Here is a 19,928-nt window from a genome sequence, read left to right as displayed (position 1 = left end):
GCAGGGTTTCCTATGGGGTCTTTGACTGAACATTCTTTAGTTTTCCCCTTCTTAAATTTAGTCTGTCCAGTACCTATGATTAAATGGATTGCTTTGAACCTGGCCACCGAGTGCCCTCCTTGTCCAGAGGGTGCAGACACGGTCTCAGTCCATCTGGGCTGCTGTAGGAAAACCCCCCACACACTGGGTGGCTTACAAACTTATTGCTCACAGTTCTGGAGGCTCGAAATCCACGATCAAGGCCAGCATGGTCACATTCTAATGAGGCCCCTTCTCATAGCTGGCATCTTCTCGTTGTGTCCTCACATGGTGGAAAGGATGAGGGAGCTCTCTGGGGCCCCTTGCGTAAGGGCACTAACCCATGAGGGGTCCACCCACACGACCCAGTCACCCCAGAGGCTCCACCTTGTGGCTCAAATGGTAGAGAACCCAGCTGCCAATGCAGAAGATGCAGGTTCAGTCCCTGGGTCAGGAAGATCCTGAGGAGGAAATGCAACCCACTCCAGTATTCTTGCCCGGAGAATCCCATGGACTGAAAAACCTGGTTGCCTACAGTCCACAGGGTTGCAAAGAGTTGGACATGACTGAGCGCATACACATATACCCTAAGACCACCTTTAGAGAGGTTAGAATGCCAACATACGGCTCTGTGGGCAATGTAACATTCAGTCCCCAGCAGACATGTAGGGGTCTTACCATGGGAAGCTAGTCTTTTTATTTATTTATTTGTTGTTGTTGTTGCTTTTCAGTCTTTCTCACAAAACATGAAAAGCAAAGTAAATGATTTTCAGTTAACTACACGAGGCCCGCTTACAGAGCCCAGTATCACCCCACAAAAACCACAGAATGGCTTGTGTTCTGCGGGTCGGCCTGGGCTGTTTTTCGTCCAGGCTGATCAAGCTGCCAGCGGGTTAGGCATGTAAGTGCAGTTCTAGAAAAGTCACACATTAAGAAAAGAAAATGGCCTAGAACCTCCCCCCGCCTTACGCTCGCCTGGCCCAGTTCTCTAAGACACGGTTCCCATTCCCACAAGAATCACCAGGGATGCAGGATGAATTATGGATTCCAGGCCCAGCAGAGAAGAGTTGAAGCTGAGGATTCCAAGTGGACTCCAGGCACCTGTATCTTAAAAGGTCCTGAGGTCAGCGGTTCTCACCCTTGGCCACATTCAAATATTCAAGGTCCAGGATCCTGCCTGGGCTGCCTGTCTGGCTGCCTGGGGACGGTGGCCAGGCACCAGCATTTATTAAAGCTCCTGGGTGGTTCTGACAGGTGGCAATGCTTGGGAGCCACCGTAGGAAGTGACTGTTAGAGACACTGCCCTGAGGTCACTGATGGAGGCGGCAGCTGAGCGGACAGAACCAGGCAGGGGCCTGAGTCCTGGGTGCCTGGCCTGGGGAGCATCAAGGCACAACCCTACCCTCCTGTCTCCCCCATAAACACAGTGGCATCCTTGGGGAGTCTGCCTCCAGAAGCACGTCATAAAAGAGACTTTCATGTGAACTGCGGTTTGGAAGTAGCTGAGGCTGTTCTTGACTCTCTCTGGCCTCCCTGGACGATAGATACGCTCCTCGCTATCTGGTTGTTACCCTTCCCGTTTTTCACCCTTAGCTTCTGCTTTTAGAAAAAATGACGCAGGCTCCACACAGCAGTGAGCTTACAAGGTCCCTGTGCCGAGGCCAAGGGCAGGTGGACTTGCAATGCCATTGTGGGCACTCACGATGGCTGATGTCTGTGTGTGTGTGTGTGTGTGTGCACTCACTCTCCTGGGATGTGGGTGGAAGACAAGGCGGTCGGGATTCAGAGGGTCATGCACCTATCTCAGGAGACCTCAGACCCTGCATTTAAAGGGCCTCCCACCCACAGCTCTCAAGGACCTCCTAGGGCTGGGAGCTTTCCTACCACTAGATGGCGCCAACTGCAAGGTCTTGGCTCAGAGGACCGCGCCCCTTTCCCTCCAGCGTCCCAAGGCTGCCTTCACCTGCTTCACTCATCCAAAGGGGGGTTTCGTGTATGGTGTTAGGAAGTGTTCTAGTTTAATTCTTTTACAAGTGGCTGACCAGTTTTCCCAGCACCACTTGTTAAAGATACTGTCTTTTCTCCATTTTATATTCTTGCCTCCTTTGTCAAAGATGAGGTGTCCATAAGTGCGTGGATTTATCTCTGGGCTTTCTATTTTGTTCCATTGATCTATATTTCTGTCTTTATGCCAGTACCATACTGTCTTGATGACTGTGGCTTTGTAGTAGAGCCTGAAGTCACAAAAATAAACTCAAAATGGATTAAAGATCTAAATGTAAGACCAGAAACTATAAAACTCCTAGAGGAGAACATAGGCAAAACACTCTCCGACATAAATCACAGCAGGATCCTCCATGACCCACCTCCCAGAATATTGGAAATAAAAGCAAAAATAAACAAATGGGACCTAATTAAAATTAAAAGCTTTTGCACAGCAAAGGAAACTATAAACAAGGTGAAAAGGCAGCCTTCAGAATCGGAGAAATTAATAGCAAATGAAAAAACTGACAAAGAATTAATCTCCAAAATATACAAACAGCTCCTGCAGCTCAATTCCAGAAAAATAAATGACCCAATCAAAAAATGGGCCAAAGAACTAAACAGACATTTCTCCAAAGAAGACATACAGATGGCTAACAAACACATGAAAAAATGCTCAACATCCCTCATAATCAGAGAAATGCAAATCAAAACCACAATGAGATACCATTTCACACCAGTCAGAATGGCTGCTATCCAAAAGTCTACATGCAATAAATGCTGGAGAGGGTGTGGAGAGAAGGGAACCCTCTTACACTGTTGGTGGGAATGCAAACTAGTACAGCCACTATGGGGAACAGTGTGGAGATTCCTTAAAAAACTGGAAATAGAACTGCCATATGATCCAGCAATCGCACTCCTGGGCATACACACTGAGGAAACCAGAATTGAAAGAGACACATGTACTCCAATGTTCATCACAGCACTGTTCATCCAGCGAGGACGTGGAAGCAACCTAGATGTCCATCTGCAGACGAATGGATAAGAAAGTTTTGGTACATATACACAATGGAGTATTACTCAGCCATTAAAAAGAATGCATTTGAATCAGTTCTAATGAGGTGGATGAAACTGGAGCCTATTGTACAGAGTGAAGTAAGCCAGAAAGAAAAACACCAATACAGTATACTAACTCATATATATGGAATTTAGAAAGATGGTAATGATAACCATGTATACGAAACAGCAAAAGAGACACAGGTGTATAGAACAGTCTTTTGGACTCTGTGGGAGAGGGTGAGGGTGGAGAATTTGGGAGAATGGCATTGAAACATGTACATTATCATATGTGAAACTAATCACCAGTCCAGGTTCAATGCATGATACAGGATGCTTGGGGCTGGTGCATGGGGATGACCCAGAAGGAGGATAAGGGGAGGAGGCAGGTGGGAGGGGAGTTCAGGAAGGGGAACTCATGTACACCCGGGGTGGATTCATGTCAATGTATGGAAAAACCAACCAATATAATATTGTAAAATAATTAGCCTCCAATAAAAAAAAAAACAAAGGGGAGTTTCCACTGGGGCTTCCTTTGAGGAGCTCTGTGCCTTGGGCTCCCGGCCAGTAACTGCAAAACAGGCTTCCTTCTGAGGAGCTGTAACTTGATATGGAGACAGCAGGATGGGTGGTGACCCATCCCAGCTCAGCTCAAAGGGTCCAGATCCCCAGGCCCTGCAATGGGCCCTGTGGGTGAGGGAGGTGTGACAAGCATGGCAGTACAAACCAAAAGTCTTGCTTCTGAGTGTCTGCACACACAGTGCTTCTGCGTACACAATGCCCCCACCCTCCCGACAACTCCCCCAAGGGGGCATTACTATGCCCATTTCACAGACAAGGATGTTGAGGCTCAGGAAGGTCAGGAACTACAGGAAGGTCAAAACTACACAGAGGGAACCCTCTTCTGACTGTTTTGGATCCCATGCTATCTTCTTGACACTCGAACTTGGAAAAGAAAAGGCTCCAAGATGGTAGGTCCTGAAAAGTCAAGAAACTGGTACCAAAGTCCTCTGGAGTCAACAACCCCCCCATCCCACCAGGTGACACTTTCACAGCCCTGCTATGGGTCATGCACCATGTTTCATGCCCACAGAGAGAAGTAAGGCACAGACATTGCCCTTTACAAGCTCACATTCCTGTGAAGGAACCACTACTTCTAATGCAACCTGGAAAAGGCACGGAAGCCTTCCTGGAGGAGAGGGCTGTTTTAGTTTGCTGTGCCAAGAATAGGTCTCTAGGGTCTAGGAGCTGTCAGAGATGGCCCGGGGCAGGGGCGGGGGGGTGTCTCATAAATCTCCGGGCCTCCGGTGTCACCGTCTGACCAGGACAAGTCTCTCTCCATGGAGTCAGAAAGAGGAGGGTGTGAGTGCGTGCCTGTGTGTGTGTGTGTGGTTTCACTGATTTACAGGTTTGATGTTTTGCTGTGTCATGTGCTTTTTGATGAAAAGCAAACTAAATGATTTCCAGATGAAAACGGGCCAGCACAGCCAACCTCAGGGCAACCTGCCCCCTGCCAGCAAACTTGAATCCAAGCATAGAGGTGACAAAAACCAAATCAAGGTTTGCGTTTTTGACTTTCAAAGGCCCTTTGTCAAATCAGCATTTACCACACTTGTCTTGTGCCAAACCTGGAACCCAGAGCCCAACTAATCCAGCCCTTCAACCTGCACCACCTCTCTGGCCTCTGGTTCTTACAGCCAAGGTCGCAGGGATGCGGACCATACACCTCAGCAGAGAGCTTCCTGCGCTGGTGGTCAGAGAGCTCCCGGGGCTGGGCTGGTGCCCCTGCTCTCCACTCAGCCTCACATCGTAATAAATCACCTCTATCCTCTGTCTCTCCCATAAGCCATGGTCCCATACACACAGGAGATGCTTAACTTCATCTTCAAATGCTTAAAACAGAAGCGACACGATGAACTAGCTCAGCAGATGTTCATTGAGTGACTGAAAGAGCAGGCAGAGGTCAAGGGTGCGGAGATGAGAGCTGGGAGAGTTACTGGTATCTAGGCCGTGACGTGGCCATGTCATCTTGGACACCCTCTGCCTCTTTGGGTCTCAGTTTCCTCTCCAGGAGAAGGGAGCGGGTTGCCATTTCCAGTGTTCTTGCCTGGAAAATCCCAAGGATGGAGAATCCTGGCAGGCTACAGTCCATGAGATTGCAAAGAGTCAGACATGACTGAGCGACTTCACTTTCTTTTCCTTTATTTTCCTCTCCAGGAAGGGGGGAAAGAATCTGTCTGAATAGCTCAGCATCTGTTTTGTTCAAAGAATGAAATGCAGATCTATAAACCCACAGAGCAGGGTTCCTCTGGTTCAGGATTGAGGGGAAGGTCTGTGGGGGCCTCCACCTCTGATAATCTCAGAATTCAGGAGTCACTGCTGAGAAGCCCCAGACAGGAGCCTCTCCAGCAGGGACCACCGGCCCAGGGGGTGGGGAGATGGCTGGGAGCTGCCTGCGGCCCTCACTGTCCATCCTCAGGCAATTCTCCTCCTCTCTGGACCAAGGTTTGCTCCAGGGTAAAGAGTGAGGGGCCAGGATGGGAGGGGGGCTGGGCAGGTGACTGGATCTCTGAGATTCAGGCAGTTTGAAGCTGGTAGTACTGGCCCCAGAGCCTCCTCCCTTTCCATCAGCCTCATCTGCAGCACAGAAGCGCTCTTTGGGGCTTATCTCCCGTTCCCCACGTGCTTGTTGTCTTGTCCATCATATCTGCCAGGATAAAGACGAATATATTGCCTGTGGATGGGAATGGGGCTCTGGGAAGGAGCACGGGTGGAGGGAAGTGGAGTGGGTGCCCACCACGCTCAGCACAAAATCAGACCCCTCTCTGCAAGGCTGGCGCTGGACACAGGGTCAGTCCTCTGCCCACGGGGCACAGCAGGCCAGCAGCAGGAGCCATGAGGCTGGACACCCGCTGCCACCACCGTCCCCTGCAGCCCCTTCCCGGTGCTCAGAGGGGAAAGTAATTAATAATAATGATAATAATAGGATGACAGGTCAGCTGGCCGAAACCTGGCTGTACATATGCATATTGTCTATATGTGGAAGCTGTAAAGAAGATACAAATGAACTTATTAACAAAACAGAAATAGACCCACAGGGATAGAAAACAAGTTCACCGCTACCAAAGGGAAAGGGGGAGGGATAAATTAGGAGTTTGGGATTAACATATACAGACTATGTATGAAGGGCTTTCCTGAGGGTTTGGCAGTAAAGACTCCGCCTGCCAATGGAGGAGACACAGGTTCAGTCTCGGGTCAGGAAGATCCCCTGGAGAAGGAAAAAGACAACCCACTCCAGTATTCTTGCCTGGGAAATCCTGTGGACAGAGGAGCCTGGCGGGCTACAGTCAAGTGATGGCAAAGAGTCAGACACGACTTAGCCACTGATCAACCAAACCACCAACCTACCAATGTATTAATATGTATAACTGAATCACTGTGTGTAACTGAACGTGTACACAGTACACACATATGTATAATGAATAGTTAATATATATAACTGAATACACACGAAACTAATCCAACAGTGTAAATCAACTATACTTAAAAAAATTATATATGTCAGCTCTTAAGGACCCTTAGCACAGAGAGGGTGGATCCTTAGGACATAGAGAAAAAGGCGATGGGGTGAAGAGAGAGTTGGGTTTTGGGGCAGCGCCCACAGCGTGACTCATCAGAAGGCATTTTCCCAAAGCCGCATCTCTCTCATCTGCAAAGGAGGCCGACTCACTGACCTCCCAGTTTGCGGGATGATCAGAGGGGAAGGAGACACCCATGGGCTCAGAGAGCTGACACGGAGCCTGACCCAGCACCCCCAAGCAGGGGAATTCGGGCAGCTGGCTTCACGTCTCCTAATGCCAGTTCCTCCATCTGAGTGAGGAGACAGAAGGTGTCTGGCCACCCCGCACGGCAGAGAAATGGAATTTGACGTAAACCTTTGGAAGATGGGGAGGCGACTGCCGGCCTTTGGCCTGGAACCCCTCTTCCGGGCAGCCTCCTTTATGTCTTCCCTCCCCCTGCAGGCCCTCTCTCCAGCTCCCACAGCCATGGGCCCCAGCCTGGCCCCGCTGGAGGACACCTCCTCACGCCCCCAGTTCTGCAAGTGGCCGTGCGAGTGCCCGGCGGCCCCACCCCGCTGCCCGCTGGGCGTCAGCCTCATCACGGACGGCTGCGAGTGCTGTAAGGTGTGCGCCCAGCAGCTGGGAGACAACTGCACAGAGGCCGCGGTCTGCGACCCCCACCGGGGCCTCTACTGCGATTACAGTGCGGACCACCCGAGGTACGCGGTAGGAGTATGTGCACGTAAGTGAGACCCCCCTCACTGTCGCCAGCCCCAGACCCCCAGCTCCGGCCCACAGTAACCCCCCACCAGCCGCAGCCCTTCCTCTGGCCAGGCTTGGTTCTGCAGGAGGTACCCAAACCCACTCCTCTCCACCCCAGAGGCTGAGCAGGGAGGGATGCAGCATTCCTCTTGCATCTGGACCTTGTCTTCTCTGGCCTCCATCCATGGATGAGTCCAGGGAAGAAAGATCCATCAGGAGAGACCTAACCTGGTTCCGTTCTCCCCGTGGCAGAACACTTTGCAGGCCGCCCGTGACCTCCCAGGGGCACCAGGAGCCTGCGGAGCTCCAGATATTTTAGTAACTTTGTCAGTTAACATAATCTGGTATTAAAACATTCAGAAACCTTGAAAGAACAAAAAGCAGCAGCCTGAAACCATCCCTTCCTACCACACACCCACGTTCCTCTAGTTCACCTCAGTCGCTTTTAACTGTTCGGCCCTTTCTTCTGGTAATTGCCCCTATCCAATGCATGTCTTCTGTTATATCTTGATCAGCTTAAAATACCAACTGTGCACAATCTATAACCGTGCATGATCCTCTATGATAGTTGATGACTTAGCTCCTTAATACTGCCTGACACCCCCTCAGCTTCCAATATCATCTTCATATTTTTTATTATAAACCACTATTTGACCACTATGTACAATATTAGGATGATGTAAATGGTTTTTGCTGAAGCACGAGGTAGTAAACTTGACTGAATTTCCTTTATTGTGAAGTCTTTTGTTTTTCCTGGAGTTTCTACTTGCTTTTGTTCTTTCTTTACTCTTGGTCTTTATAATAGCTCCATATTGGGGGAGAGGCTATTGTTTTTTGTTATTTGTTTGCTCTTCAAAGGGTTATATCATTTCCTTTGCTGTTCCCAGAGACCTCTTTTCTGAGGCTTTCTGGTCTCCTGATTCTATCTGGGCTGGCATTCACTTACCTTGAATCATATGAGCATTTATTCAATATACATGACCAGTATGATGAAAAGAGGTAAATTGGCATCACGAAGTGAAGTGAAAGTTGCTCAATCATGTCCAGCTCTTCGAGACCCCATGCAGTATACAGTCCACTGATTTTCCAGGCCAGAATACTGGAGTGGGTAGCCATTCCCTTCTCCAGGGGATCCTCCCAAACCAGGGATTGAACCCAGGTCTCCTGCATTCAGGCAGATTCTTTACCATCTGAGCCACCAGGGAAGCCCAAATAGGCATCATGGCAGCAGCTTAACTTCTGAAAAGTTACACAAAGCCTCATAAACTCAAGAACTCCTTTCTTCCCTTAAGGCTGAATCAAGCTTTCCTCATGCCTATGACTGTAACACACCATACTGCATGTCCACACACAGCAGACTCTTATCTTCAGCTAACTCATATTTCCTGACGTGTCATTGATGAGGGCTATACATATAATTTCAAGTCAAGATATGGATTTATGGTTAATCTATGAGCTCTTTCTGCTCGTTTGACATTAATTCCTGCTTCAACCTACATATCAAGTCATCTTGCGTTCCAAGTAACCATCACTGGTTCTCCCATCTTTCCATCTTTCCCCCTTTTACGGAGACTTGTTATTAGCCCCACAAACCAGTGTGTTCAAAGAGAACTTGCAGATTCCATCTGCATAGAATCATCTGACATGTTGGTTAAAAATGTTTTTCCGAGCCCCACCCCGGCCTTACTCACTCTAGTTCTTTGGAAGTGAGGGTGACAATCGACAACTTTTAACAAGCTCCCTGGGTGACTCTCATACTCGGCTTTGAGACTGACGGCCAAAGTATACAGTCGCTCATATACCCTCTCCCCACACCCAGGTGAGGAAACCAGGCTGAGCCCTCCTGCACTGGAGTCCCCTCCACTTCTATGAGACTGTCTCATTTCTTTCCCCTTTTACAGCTGTCCTTCAATGTCATTTAAAAGGCAACTCATTGTGACTATATGAGTCTCTAAAGTTGCACTGACACCTCACCACATGCCAGGCACCACAACTATATAGGCATTCTCTCATGGACCCATAGACTCTGCAGACCCACATGTGCCTCTCCTGCCTGTCTTTACCACCCAGGACCTGGAAAATCACCTAGGTCCAATCCACTCCACCTCTTTACTCAACATAGCCTCTCGGTTCCACCTCATCAAGAGTCTCCGTATAGCTTCTTTCCTTGCATTTGGAAAGAAGATGGTGGATTTCAGGATACTGTAATAAATATGACATGGGTCAAGGGTTCTCCAGTCACAGAGGTCTACAGAATTGGAATAAATGAGGTTCAGCAAGGAGAACAGACTTTTTCAGAGGTGTTAGATGTCCACATCCATTGTGAAATTCTAAAAACAGAGCTATCATAGGGAGACCTTTTAAACTTATTTGCCCAGTGAATACTTTTTCCAGGCATATTTTTACCCAATCACCCACCTGCACACCACACACACATACACACACAATTCCCCCATGTTCTATGGAACATCTTCTCAGAAATACTGCCATAGTGTCTAAATTCATGAAACCCTAAAGCAGTAAAGAAGAGAATCCAGGGTCTGAAAGCTATAAGTTCAGTTCAGTCGCTCAGTCGTGTCCGACTCTCCGCGACCCCATGAATCACAGCACGCCAGGCCTCCCTGTCCATCACCAGTTCCCGAGTTCACTCAAACTCATGTCCATCGAGTCGGTGATGCCATCCAGCCATCTCATTCTCTGTCGTCCCCATCTCCTCCTGACCCCAATCACTCCCAGCATCAGAGTCTTTTCCAGTGAGTCCACTCGTCACATGAGGTGGCCAAAGTATTGCAGTTTCAGCTTTAGCATCATCAGTCCTTCCAATTAACACCCAGGACTGATCTCTAGAATGGACTGGTTGGATCTCCTTGCAGTCCAAGGGCCTCTCAAGAGTCTTCTCCAGCACCACAGTTCAAAAGCATCAATTCTTCGGCGATCAGCTTTCTTCACAGTCCAACTCTCACATCCATACATGACCACGGGAAAAACCATAGCCTCGACTAGACGGACCTTGGTTGGCAAAGTAATGTCTCTGCTTTTTAATATGCTATCTAGGTTGGTCATAACTTTCCGAGAAGGAGATGATTGGGGGCCAGAGGGAAAACAGAAAGAAGAGGTTATTTACATAAAAAATCTGTTAGCAAATGGCCAACAACCAATGGACATTCCCCAGGACAGGCTGAATCTGCCCTTAGAGACGTGCTTGTAATCAGGCCAGGAAAAGGCAATGAACACAAGAAGCTGCAACACTGCCGTAAGCGACTCAGAGAGAGGGTGACGGGTCCGCGGCAAACTAACGACCGTGAGCTTCAGCCACTGCGGCCAGCAGAAAAGGGAGCCTGACCTGGTCTGGTCTACTCACCTTTCAAGAGAATCCAGAAAAAAATCCAGCTTCATGTATGATTTGTAATTCTGGCAACACATTCAAAATATTTTTTAAAAAACACTCCATGGGCCAAGCTAAATACATCTGTGGGCAGAGAGTGACCTCTGAATTAAACTGTTTGGCTATTTTGGTTGTACAAACACGACTCTGCATTCAATGCAACTGGGTCAGGATTGAGGGCAGTATGGTTTGCTGGAAGGATCATGAAATTTACGGGCAGACAGACTTGCGTTTTGAATCCTGGCTCTGCCACTTGCTGCCTACGTGACCATGGGCACATCACTTGAGGAGCTTGATTGAACCAACCTTGTATGATGGTTGAGGCTAAACAAAGAATTTCACAAGAGCCTAAAATGTGATCAGTTGCTCTTGACTATCGCTTCAAATTTCCTTTGTAAACGTCCCCTTAGCTTTGTCCAGGGTGATCCTCAGAGTCTGGGGGGCAGGGCTAGTTTAAAGCTCTGACTCTCCCGTCTGATCAGTAAGGGAGCAGAAAACTCATGCATGATGTTTGAAGCTAGACAACCTAAGTTCAATCCTCAGCAACATAATCAACTAACACAATGGGTTTAGGGAAACTGCTTAACCGTTTTAAGTCTCAGTTTCCTCATCAAGGAAAATGCAATGAATAATGCCTACCTTTTTGGGTGGTTCGGATGTCAAGTGCCTGATACATGGGAGAAGCCCAATACAGAGTAGGGCTAACCCCACCTGATAGCCATCCCTCCACCCACTGATTCATTCACTCATAATGAACATAGGTTAGTGGTGGTACATCAGTGGGGTTACAACAAGGCATGGCCCACTGTCCTTGCTCCCGGGAGGCTGACCAGGGGGTGGAGCGAGAAGAGTAAAGGTCTGGATGGCACAGCAAGGTGACCTGAATTCCCAGAAGTCCCTCAATAAGAGGAAAGCCCACCAGGTCATGACTGAATGGACTGGAAAGTCTGAATGGTAAAGGAGACACGGCCAGCTTCCCCATCTGATCAGAAGCTGGTCCTTCAATCAGCTATAAAGAAATCGAATAAGGAAGGGGTGCCAGAGTCTGCTGGTGGGGCCATCACAGCCACCCCACGTACCATCCATTTTTGCCCCCACCCACCCAAACCTCCCAGGAGACTGTGAACTTCTGGAGGCAAATGGTCCCAATCTTGGCTGCAAACTGGATTCATCTGTGGAGCTACCAAGGTCAAAAAACAAAAACACCGAAGCCCAGGTCCACCCCAGGTAGTGGGCGTGGTGTGGGCATCATGATTTTAAAGAGCTCCCCCAGGTAGTGCCATTGTGCCGCTGGCGATGAGAACCACTGTGCCAAGGCTCCCAGCACCCAGCAGTGCCCTCACCACCCAGAGTTACCACACCCAGGGGCAGAGACCGGCTTCAGCACTCCATCTCCCATCCGCCAACACACAGGAGCGCACTGTCTCCGGGGAGTGAGAGGGCAAGGCCGGGATGACTCAGAACGTGAGTCACTAGGAGACTCACTCACTGTTTTGCTTTCCTATTTCCCCTCTTTACTGGTATCTGATGGAAGGAAATGGATGGAGGAGTCAGAGCTTGGGGGGGTGCAGCTTCATCAGACACCAGCTGGGGGACCTTGAGCAGATGAATCACTGTTCCCCTCACCCACCAGCTCCCCTCTCTGCCAAAGAAAGAAAACAAAGTTCTTCTAGGTCAGTCACTGCCAGACTGGGCGAGATTACTTATCAGATGGTGCCTGGCTCCAGATTGGATGGGCAGTGTTAGCACCCTTCGATACCTCCTCCCCCAGAACAATCACCTCCCAGGAAAACCAGCAGTCACCCCAACATCCCCACAGGCTGCGATCCTGTCCCCTCCGCTCCATGAGCCGAGCGCTGTCACTTTAGGTGTGTGACTCAACCTCACTGAGACGCAGGTTTGCAGCAGGTGATAATGCAAGTGATGACGTGGTCCCATTTACTTCTGGGATGAAGTCAGCGATGCAAGGAAAGCTAACACAAAGCGGGCTGGGTGACCAAGAACCTTCCCTCCTGTGAGATACAGGGATGATGACAGTGGTGATGGTTCGACTTCAGGTGAATCCAGGAGATACGCTGAAACTACTGGCAGACCAGCCCTCCTGGGGTGAGCCCCCTGGCTGCCCTGGGCTGTCTGCACTTCTAAAGACACTGTCCTCAGAACAGGACTGACATGGAAGGCCAGGATGCTGGTCGGAGCCCAGTAGCCCCACATCTTTCCTGGAGCTCCAAGCTTGCAGAACCAGCTTCACTCTGATGTCAACCAGGCATCTCGAGTCTAGGCAAGAGCTTGAGGCCGCCCACCCCAACCTTGCTCTTCTGAGGACAGAGCATCCCTCTCCTTCCAGGGCTCGGGACATAGAACTAGGAGTCCTTCCTGATTCTCCTCTCAGCCTCACATACCCACTGTCAGCGAGTCCCTCCAAACAGACCCAGAAGAGGGGCCCTTCTCCTAGCTGCCCATCTCTGGTCCAAGCACCACCGCCTCTTACCTGGGTTCCCCAGCGTGACCTTCTGACTCTTCAGGAACCCCGTCGGTCAGTCCTCAACTCAGCACCATCAGGGTTTTTGTGAAGCATAATTCATATCACCGACTGATCATTACTCACTGAGTACAGACTGTGTATGATTGGAGTTCCAGGCTCTAAGAGCTTTGCGTTTTCCTCTGAGCCTCCAGGGAAGCCCTCTCTCCCCTCATCTCCTGCCTACAGCCCTTCTCCCTCCCTCTCCCACCCTTTCCCACCCTAGGCCTTCCCTCTGCCTACAGTCCCTTCCCTGCCTAGAAGGCTTATCTCCCAGCACCTGGGCAGCTCAGCTCCCTGCCTCCTTCCCATCTTTGCTGAAACACCATCACCTCTATGAGGCCTTGGCTACCCGCCTTGTGTAAATCTGCAACCTTCTCCCTCCCTCTCCCAACTCCCTGCTTTCATGTCTCCATCAATGTTCTACATGATCCACTGTCTCCTCCACCCCCTTTCTTCTCTGCTGGTTCAGATGCTAAAGAATCTGCCCGCAATGAGGGAGACCTGGGTTCAGTCCCTGGATTGGGAAGATCCCCTGGAGGAGGGCATGGCAACCCACTCTAGTATTCTTGCCTGGGGAATCCCATGGACAGAGGAGCCTGGTGGGCTACAGTCCTTGGGGACACGAAGAGTCAGATAGGACTCAGTGACTAAGCACACAAGCACAAGCTCATTGCGGGCGTGGCTTTTGTCTCCTTCCATCACTACTAAGTCCCTAGCACCTAGGACACTCCACAAATAGGCAAAGAATAAACCCAGTCTCTTCCAAAGTGTTCTGATGGGTTTCCCTTTGCATCTGCCTCCTCTCACAAACTGTGACCCTCCAGGTGGATAACTGTCAGCACCAGGCTTTGTGCCACTTGCTGGGACAGGACACCAGGCTAGCTACTCAGGATCCCAGTCCTGGCCAGGCTGTAGCCTCCCACCCCTTCGTCCAGCCCTCCAGATGGGCACCGGGTGATTCTGCGCTGGTTAAATGGGCCGCCACACCCTCCGCTCAGGTCCCACCAAACTGGCCCAGGCAGTGGCCCCGGCCCTTCTCCTGGATGGGGACCCTGGGGGGTCGGGTGTGGGGGTGCAGCGGCAGGGGGCTGCCCTGCGGGGTCCGCCCAGGCACTCGGCCGGCCTGACCCCCGGCGCCTGTGTCCGCAGAGGTGGTCGGCGTGGGCTGCGTGCTGGACGGCGTGCGCTACAACAACGGCCAGTCCTTCCAGCCCAACTGCAAGTACAACTGCACGTGCGTGGGTGGCGCGGTGGGCTGCACGCCGCTGTGCCTGCGCGCGCGCCCCCCGCGCCTCTGGTGCCGCCGGCCCCGGCGGGTGAGCTTGCCCGGGCGCTGCTGCGAGCAGTGGGTGTGCGAAGACGACGCCAGGAGGCCCCGCAAGACGGCGCCGCGCCACACGGGCACCTCCGGTGGGTGCGGGGCGCGGGCGCGGGGCGGGGGAGGGCCGCTCCAGCCCGCGGAGGAGGGGATGGCGAGCTCGGGCGGTCCCAGCGGGCCTCCTAGAACAGAGCCACCCGGTGGGGCCGGGGCGGCGGCGGCCTGCCCACCGCGTCAGTGTGTGTGGCCCACTGACTGCCTTCCGACCGAGCACAGCAGGGCGCCTGCCGAGTGGGTGACCTAGAAACCAAAGCCTTACATCCTCCTAGGCAGATCCTTCCCCACCGCCGCCTCCCTCCCGGCCCGCCCGCCCCTCTTCGTCCTCAGAGGCCTCTGCTGTCTCCCGTCTCCCGAGCATCCACTTCTCTCACTCATTCATTCCTGCATCCGTTCATCCGTCTCCCCTGCGCACCTGCTGTCCCTCCGTGCGGGTTCCCCTCTCCGACTTCTGGGCTTGTGTGCTATCAGGAAGGACCCGCTTCCTCTTGCCAGTCCTTTTCCTGTGTATCTTGCTCCATCCCTCTGTGAGATCGCTCCTTGGTCTCCCTGGCTCTTCACCTGTCTCCGCCTCTCAGCTCATTCCCTTTTCCATTTCTTAGACACTTATGAGCACTTGCTGTGTTCTGCTTGCCAGGATACATCAATTGAAAGAATCAGCCAAGGGTTGGGGTTTAGTTCCCACTTCCTGAGCGCTTACTAAGGACCGGGGACATCTTTTGAGCCCTGTTACGTGCCTGAACCCGTATTTTCTATCCATAGCCGGGGACAGGAGGCAGAGAGGTGCTGCTGTCAACCCCACTTACAGCTGGGGAGTTTGGGGCTCGGAGGTGGGAGCCAGTTTATTGATCCAGATGCTAAGGGGCGGCGCTCAGAGCTGAACTCTGACAATTTGCCCCTGAAGCCTGCGTGTCACCTTAGCCACGATGCCCTGACCATCACTCAGATGAAGTTCTAGTACTGAGGCAGGCACTTCCCTTGACTTTCCCCAGATAATGTCATCTCTGCAGGGGCAGGACCGGTGTCTTTTACCCTTTTATTCCCAGCACCTTGCAGATGCCTGATGTGTACTCAGTCAATAGCTGGACCCTTTTATTGCCATACCAGCCCCGCAGGGCAGATGTTATTGGTCCAGAGAAGAGCCTGAGGCCCAGAGTAAGTTGTCTAGAATCACACAGCCTATAGGTGGTCGAGCAGGGATTGGACTCAGGTCACTTGTCTTTAAAGATGGTCCTCCTTCTGGAGAAGTATGAGGAACTCACAACAAGTTCTCTTCTCCCTGGGGGCCCCTGCTAGTTAGAAGCCAACTTGACCTGCAAGCGGAGGGACTGCCCACTCTCTGAGGTTCAGGGACCCTTAAGGTTGTGACGGCAGGGATTGGGGGCTGATGGAGACTGGGAAATCACCAGGCACCTGGTCCCCATCACAGGAAGCATGGATGAGATAGAGCCGTGGCACAAGAACTGCATTGCATACACCAGCCCCTGGAGCCCCTGTTCCACCAGCTGCGGCCTGGGGGTCTCCACACGCATCTCCAATGTCAACGCCCGGTGCTGGCCTGAGCAGGAGAGCCGCCTCTGCAACCTGCGGCCATGCGACCTGGACCTCCGGCCACATATCAAGGTGGGTCTGCCTCCCAGGGAGGGGCAGGCGTCTCGAGTCAGGAAGATCCACTGGAGAAGGGATAGGCTACTCACTCCAGTATTCCAGCCTGGAGAATCCCATGGACTGTATAGTCCATGGGGTCGAAAAGAGTTGGACACAGCTGAGCGACTTTCACTGAAGATAGCTCTCAGACTGTGTAAGCTGCAGGCCCACACATTGCCTGAATCTGTTCTACCCTCATTTCAGCAGGGTGCTGGTACATAGTTGACCAGAACAGCCATTCATTCAATGAGTTTAGTACGTGCCTACTGGGGCTCCCCTGGTAGTTCAGTGGTAAAGAATCCACCTGCCAATGCAGGAGACGTGGGTTCGATCCCTAGGTCGGAAAGATCTCCAGGAGAAGGAAATGGAGACGCACTGCAGTAGTCTTGCTTGAGAAATTGCATGGACAGAGGAGCCCAGCGGGCTACAGTCCATGGGGGGGTCTCAAAAGAATTGGAATCAACTTAGCAACTAAACAAGGCAGAAAACTAGGCTGTAGGGATGCAGAAAGAGCCTCGCTCTTGAGTGGCCCACAGTCCCACAGAGCTCCCTTTAAACAATGCCAGTCCAGCTGAATAAGTTGCATGAAAAGAGTGTGTGTGAGAGTCTATGGGAGACAGAGGAGGAGGAGTTTAAGGTTAAATGAGTCAAGTCTTGGAGGCCATGATGGCTCTGCCCCTAAACAGCAAGGGGCGCTTGGCAGGCTGAAGGAGCCCACAAAGTCATCCTGTGTTGGAGAAACTGACCTGGGCATTGGCGAGGCAGAAAGCAGGAAAGAAGGCAATTGCAGGTTGAGAGAGATGCACCGTAGCGAGGCAGTCTCCTTGTGTGCTCGGTTTCCTCTTACATAATACAGCTGGGAGTCATTGTCTTTGGGATGATCCTTCCTAGTTTGAAAATGCTGCAGATCCGAAAGTAAGATGGGGTGCATGGCGAATGAAAGGGGAAGAATTGGGGGCTTGGAGCTGAAAATGTTGATCCTCTGAGCATCTCAACTGAAACCTCCTTTCCCGCAGGAAGGGAAGAAGTGTCTGGCCGTGTACCAACCAGAAGCACCCATGAACTTCACGCTGGCCGGCTGCACCAGCGCACGCACCTACCGGCCCAAGTACTGCGGGGTTTGCACTGACAGCCGGTGCTGTATCCCCTACAAGTCCAAGACCATCAGCATCTCCTTCCAGTGTCCTGATGGGCCCGGCTTCTCCCGCCAGGCTCTGTGGATTAATGCTTGCTTCTGCAATCTGAGCTGTCGGAATCCCAACGATATTTTTGCCGACTTGGACTCCTACCCTGACTTCTCAGAGATTGCCAATTAAGCAGCCACAGAACCTGGGCTCGAGGCTGACCCAGTTCTTGTGAGGCAGCCAGCCTTCTGAGGCCCCCACTGAGCCTCCTTTTGTCCACTTCCCATTCGTTTCCAGTGACCCAGATCCAGGCCCGTGACCCCTTGTCCTGTCTCTGACCAACCAAAGCACCCATCACGGCACGCTCAGGCCCAGACAGTGGTTCTTCTCCTTGGCAGCGGTTCACATACACTCTAAAGAAAGTGCCTGGCTCTGGACAGTACCCGAGCCCAATCCGGCCTGTCCGAGTCACTGGAAGTCCTGCTGGATCTCGCCCAAGTCCCAAGGAACAGAATCAGCTAGATCTTCAGTATCACTAATTCCTTCTTTAGATACCAAATCATCAGACTCTCTGGGCCTGTTCAGAGGGATAGAGGGGATTTAGGACAGTGGACCAGTCCATTCTTCGGGGCCTGCCAAGAAAGACCCTAATCAGCAGTTTTAACCACTGCACACCAAAGCTGTCTCTCATTCTAAAGACCTGTGCCTACCATGGTCACTGAATATTTGCTAAATGAAGTGAATGGTTGTTTGGTTTTGGTTTTTGGATGACAACTGTATCCATGAATCCGGGCATTGTTGCCGTTAAGTTTCTGTTCACCCATTTCAATTAAGTTTCTCTTCACCCCTGCACTGTGAAGGGTGTACATTGGGTTCATCCCAGTGAGAAATGCAAGCTGATAAACTTCCTCTTGTTCCTAGAAGTGTCTGGTCAATACACCAGGGTCAGAGCATGGTCAGTCTATTTTCAGAAGGCGCGATTGAGCCCTGCACCTAATCTGCTGCTCCTGGATGGGGCAGGGCACTGGGCAGCCAGCCAGCCTCCTCCTCACACCTGGCCTTCTGCATGCTGGGGGCTCGTGGCACTTGGTGGGTCCCCTGGGATGACGTCTCTGACCCCTCAGAGTGGTGTCCTGTGATATCCCTCTGCTCTGAGGGAGCCTTGGGTCCAGGTTGAGTGTGAGTCAAAACAATAAGTGGGTTCACAAACCAAGAAGTGGGTCGAGTCTGCATCACCCCAGGGTGGCAAGAGTCCCTGTGCCCAGGGCATGTGTCTTTCTGCCTCGGTGACCCATTTCGCAGACTGTGGGTCTGCTGATCCATACAGCTCAGTTCTGGTACAAAGACAGAAGTTTACCAGTTGTTTCAAAACAGGATATTTAACAGGGATGAAAAGCCAAAAGGGTTTGATGCTAAAAGGAAGAGAAAGTTGTGATTAATGGAAATGAGGCTATTATTTATTAGTAAAGTGTAAATATTTCCTGCTGCATTTCTTTTATTTAGTGCCTCTACATGTCAGACAGTGTCCTCAGCCCTTTCCGTGCGCCGTTACACTAGCTCATAGAAGCTGGGAGGTCGTGTTGGAAAGTGCCCATTATTATTTCTGTTCTTACAAATGTGAAATGGAAGCTCAGTAAGGTAAGGGAGCTTGACCGAAGTCACCCAGCTGGTCAGTGGAGTAGTCAGGATGCAAATCCAAGTTGGAGTGACTCTGTAACCCATATTTTCCCTCAACTTTTAGAGCTTCCAAGTGCGTCAGAGCAGGAACACGTGTCAGGATAAGCAACTTCTCACTGTCGGTTTTGGTTCTTATTACTGTCTCTCCAGCTTCTTTCCCAAGAGAAGAGTGTGTCTGACTTTCAGATTATTTAGAAGTCTGAGCATCAGACAAAATCTGGGATAAACCGAAATCCATGACTCCCCTCCAGATGACTCCTTCCTTCCAATCAGAACCGGCTCTCACCGTGTATTTAAAGATGATTTTGTTACCTGATGCTGCAGACTGAAGCATGGTGCCTTTTTCATGAGGGAATTCTGAATGGTGAGCAGAGGGATTCCTAGACAGGGGAAAGGGATTGAAAATGTGTCCTCCTTACTGTGACCTCCTGAATGCCTGGTGCAAGGCATACAGTGGTGCTCAATGTGTATTTGATGAATAAAGGAAATTGTGTATGTGTCCCTACATGTGTTCAGAAGATCTCTTTCTTCCAAAGGTACATGACAATCTAATTTTTATCAGCCAAAACTGAAATGCTGTAGAAAAAGACACATTTAATATCAAAAGAAAGGCACATGTTCATTGAAAGAAAAAAAAGTCCAAGAGTTCTTTTGTGAAGAGAATTTTGTTATTGTTCAGGTGTTCAGTCGTGTCTGACTCTTTTTTGACCCCCATGAGCTGCAGCCTGCCAGGCTCCTCTGTCCATGGGATTTTCCAGGCAGAAATACTGGAGTGGATTGCCATTTCCTTCTCCAGGGGATCTTCCCAACCCAGGGA

At 51.0% G+C, this 19,928-nt stretch overlaps 1 protein-coding gene across 2 annotated transcripts in view; it reads left to right on the top strand.

Moving 5' to 3' along the window:
- The window catches only part of CCN4 (cellular communication network factor 4), a 33,098-nt gene extending 13,482 nt beyond the window's left edge, over nt 1–19,616 (top strand). Inside the window, exons 2-5 of one of the 2 annotated variants that reach the window (XM_055432709.2) lie at nt 7,080–7,359; nt 14,438–14,698; nt 16,093–16,286; nt 17,327–19,616. In XM_055432709.2, coding sequence (XP_055288684.1) covers nt 7,080–7,359; nt 14,438–14,698; nt 16,093–16,286; nt 17,327–17,626 — 1,035 coding nt within the window. In that variant the 3' untranslated portion in view covers nt 17,627–19,616. The remainder of the gene's footprint in view (nt 1–7,079; nt 7,360–14,437; nt 14,699–16,092; nt 16,287–17,326) is intronic. The other variant, XM_088844849.1, reaches the window with a different exon arrangement.
- The last annotated feature ends 312 nt before the right edge of the window (nt 19,617–19,928 follow it).

This window comes from Moschus berezovskii, chromosome 16 (assembly GCF_049115385.1).
Source record: "Moschus berezovskii isolate FMDL1 chromosome 16, NW_MosBer_1.0, whole genome shotgun sequence".
In the NCBI taxonomy this organism is placed as follows: Eukaryota; Metazoa; Chordata; class Mammalia; order Artiodactyla; family Moschidae; genus Moschus; species Moschus berezovskii.
The sequence above is the reverse complement of the archived record's forward strand: the minus strand, read 5'-3'. Positions and strand labels throughout refer to the sequence as shown.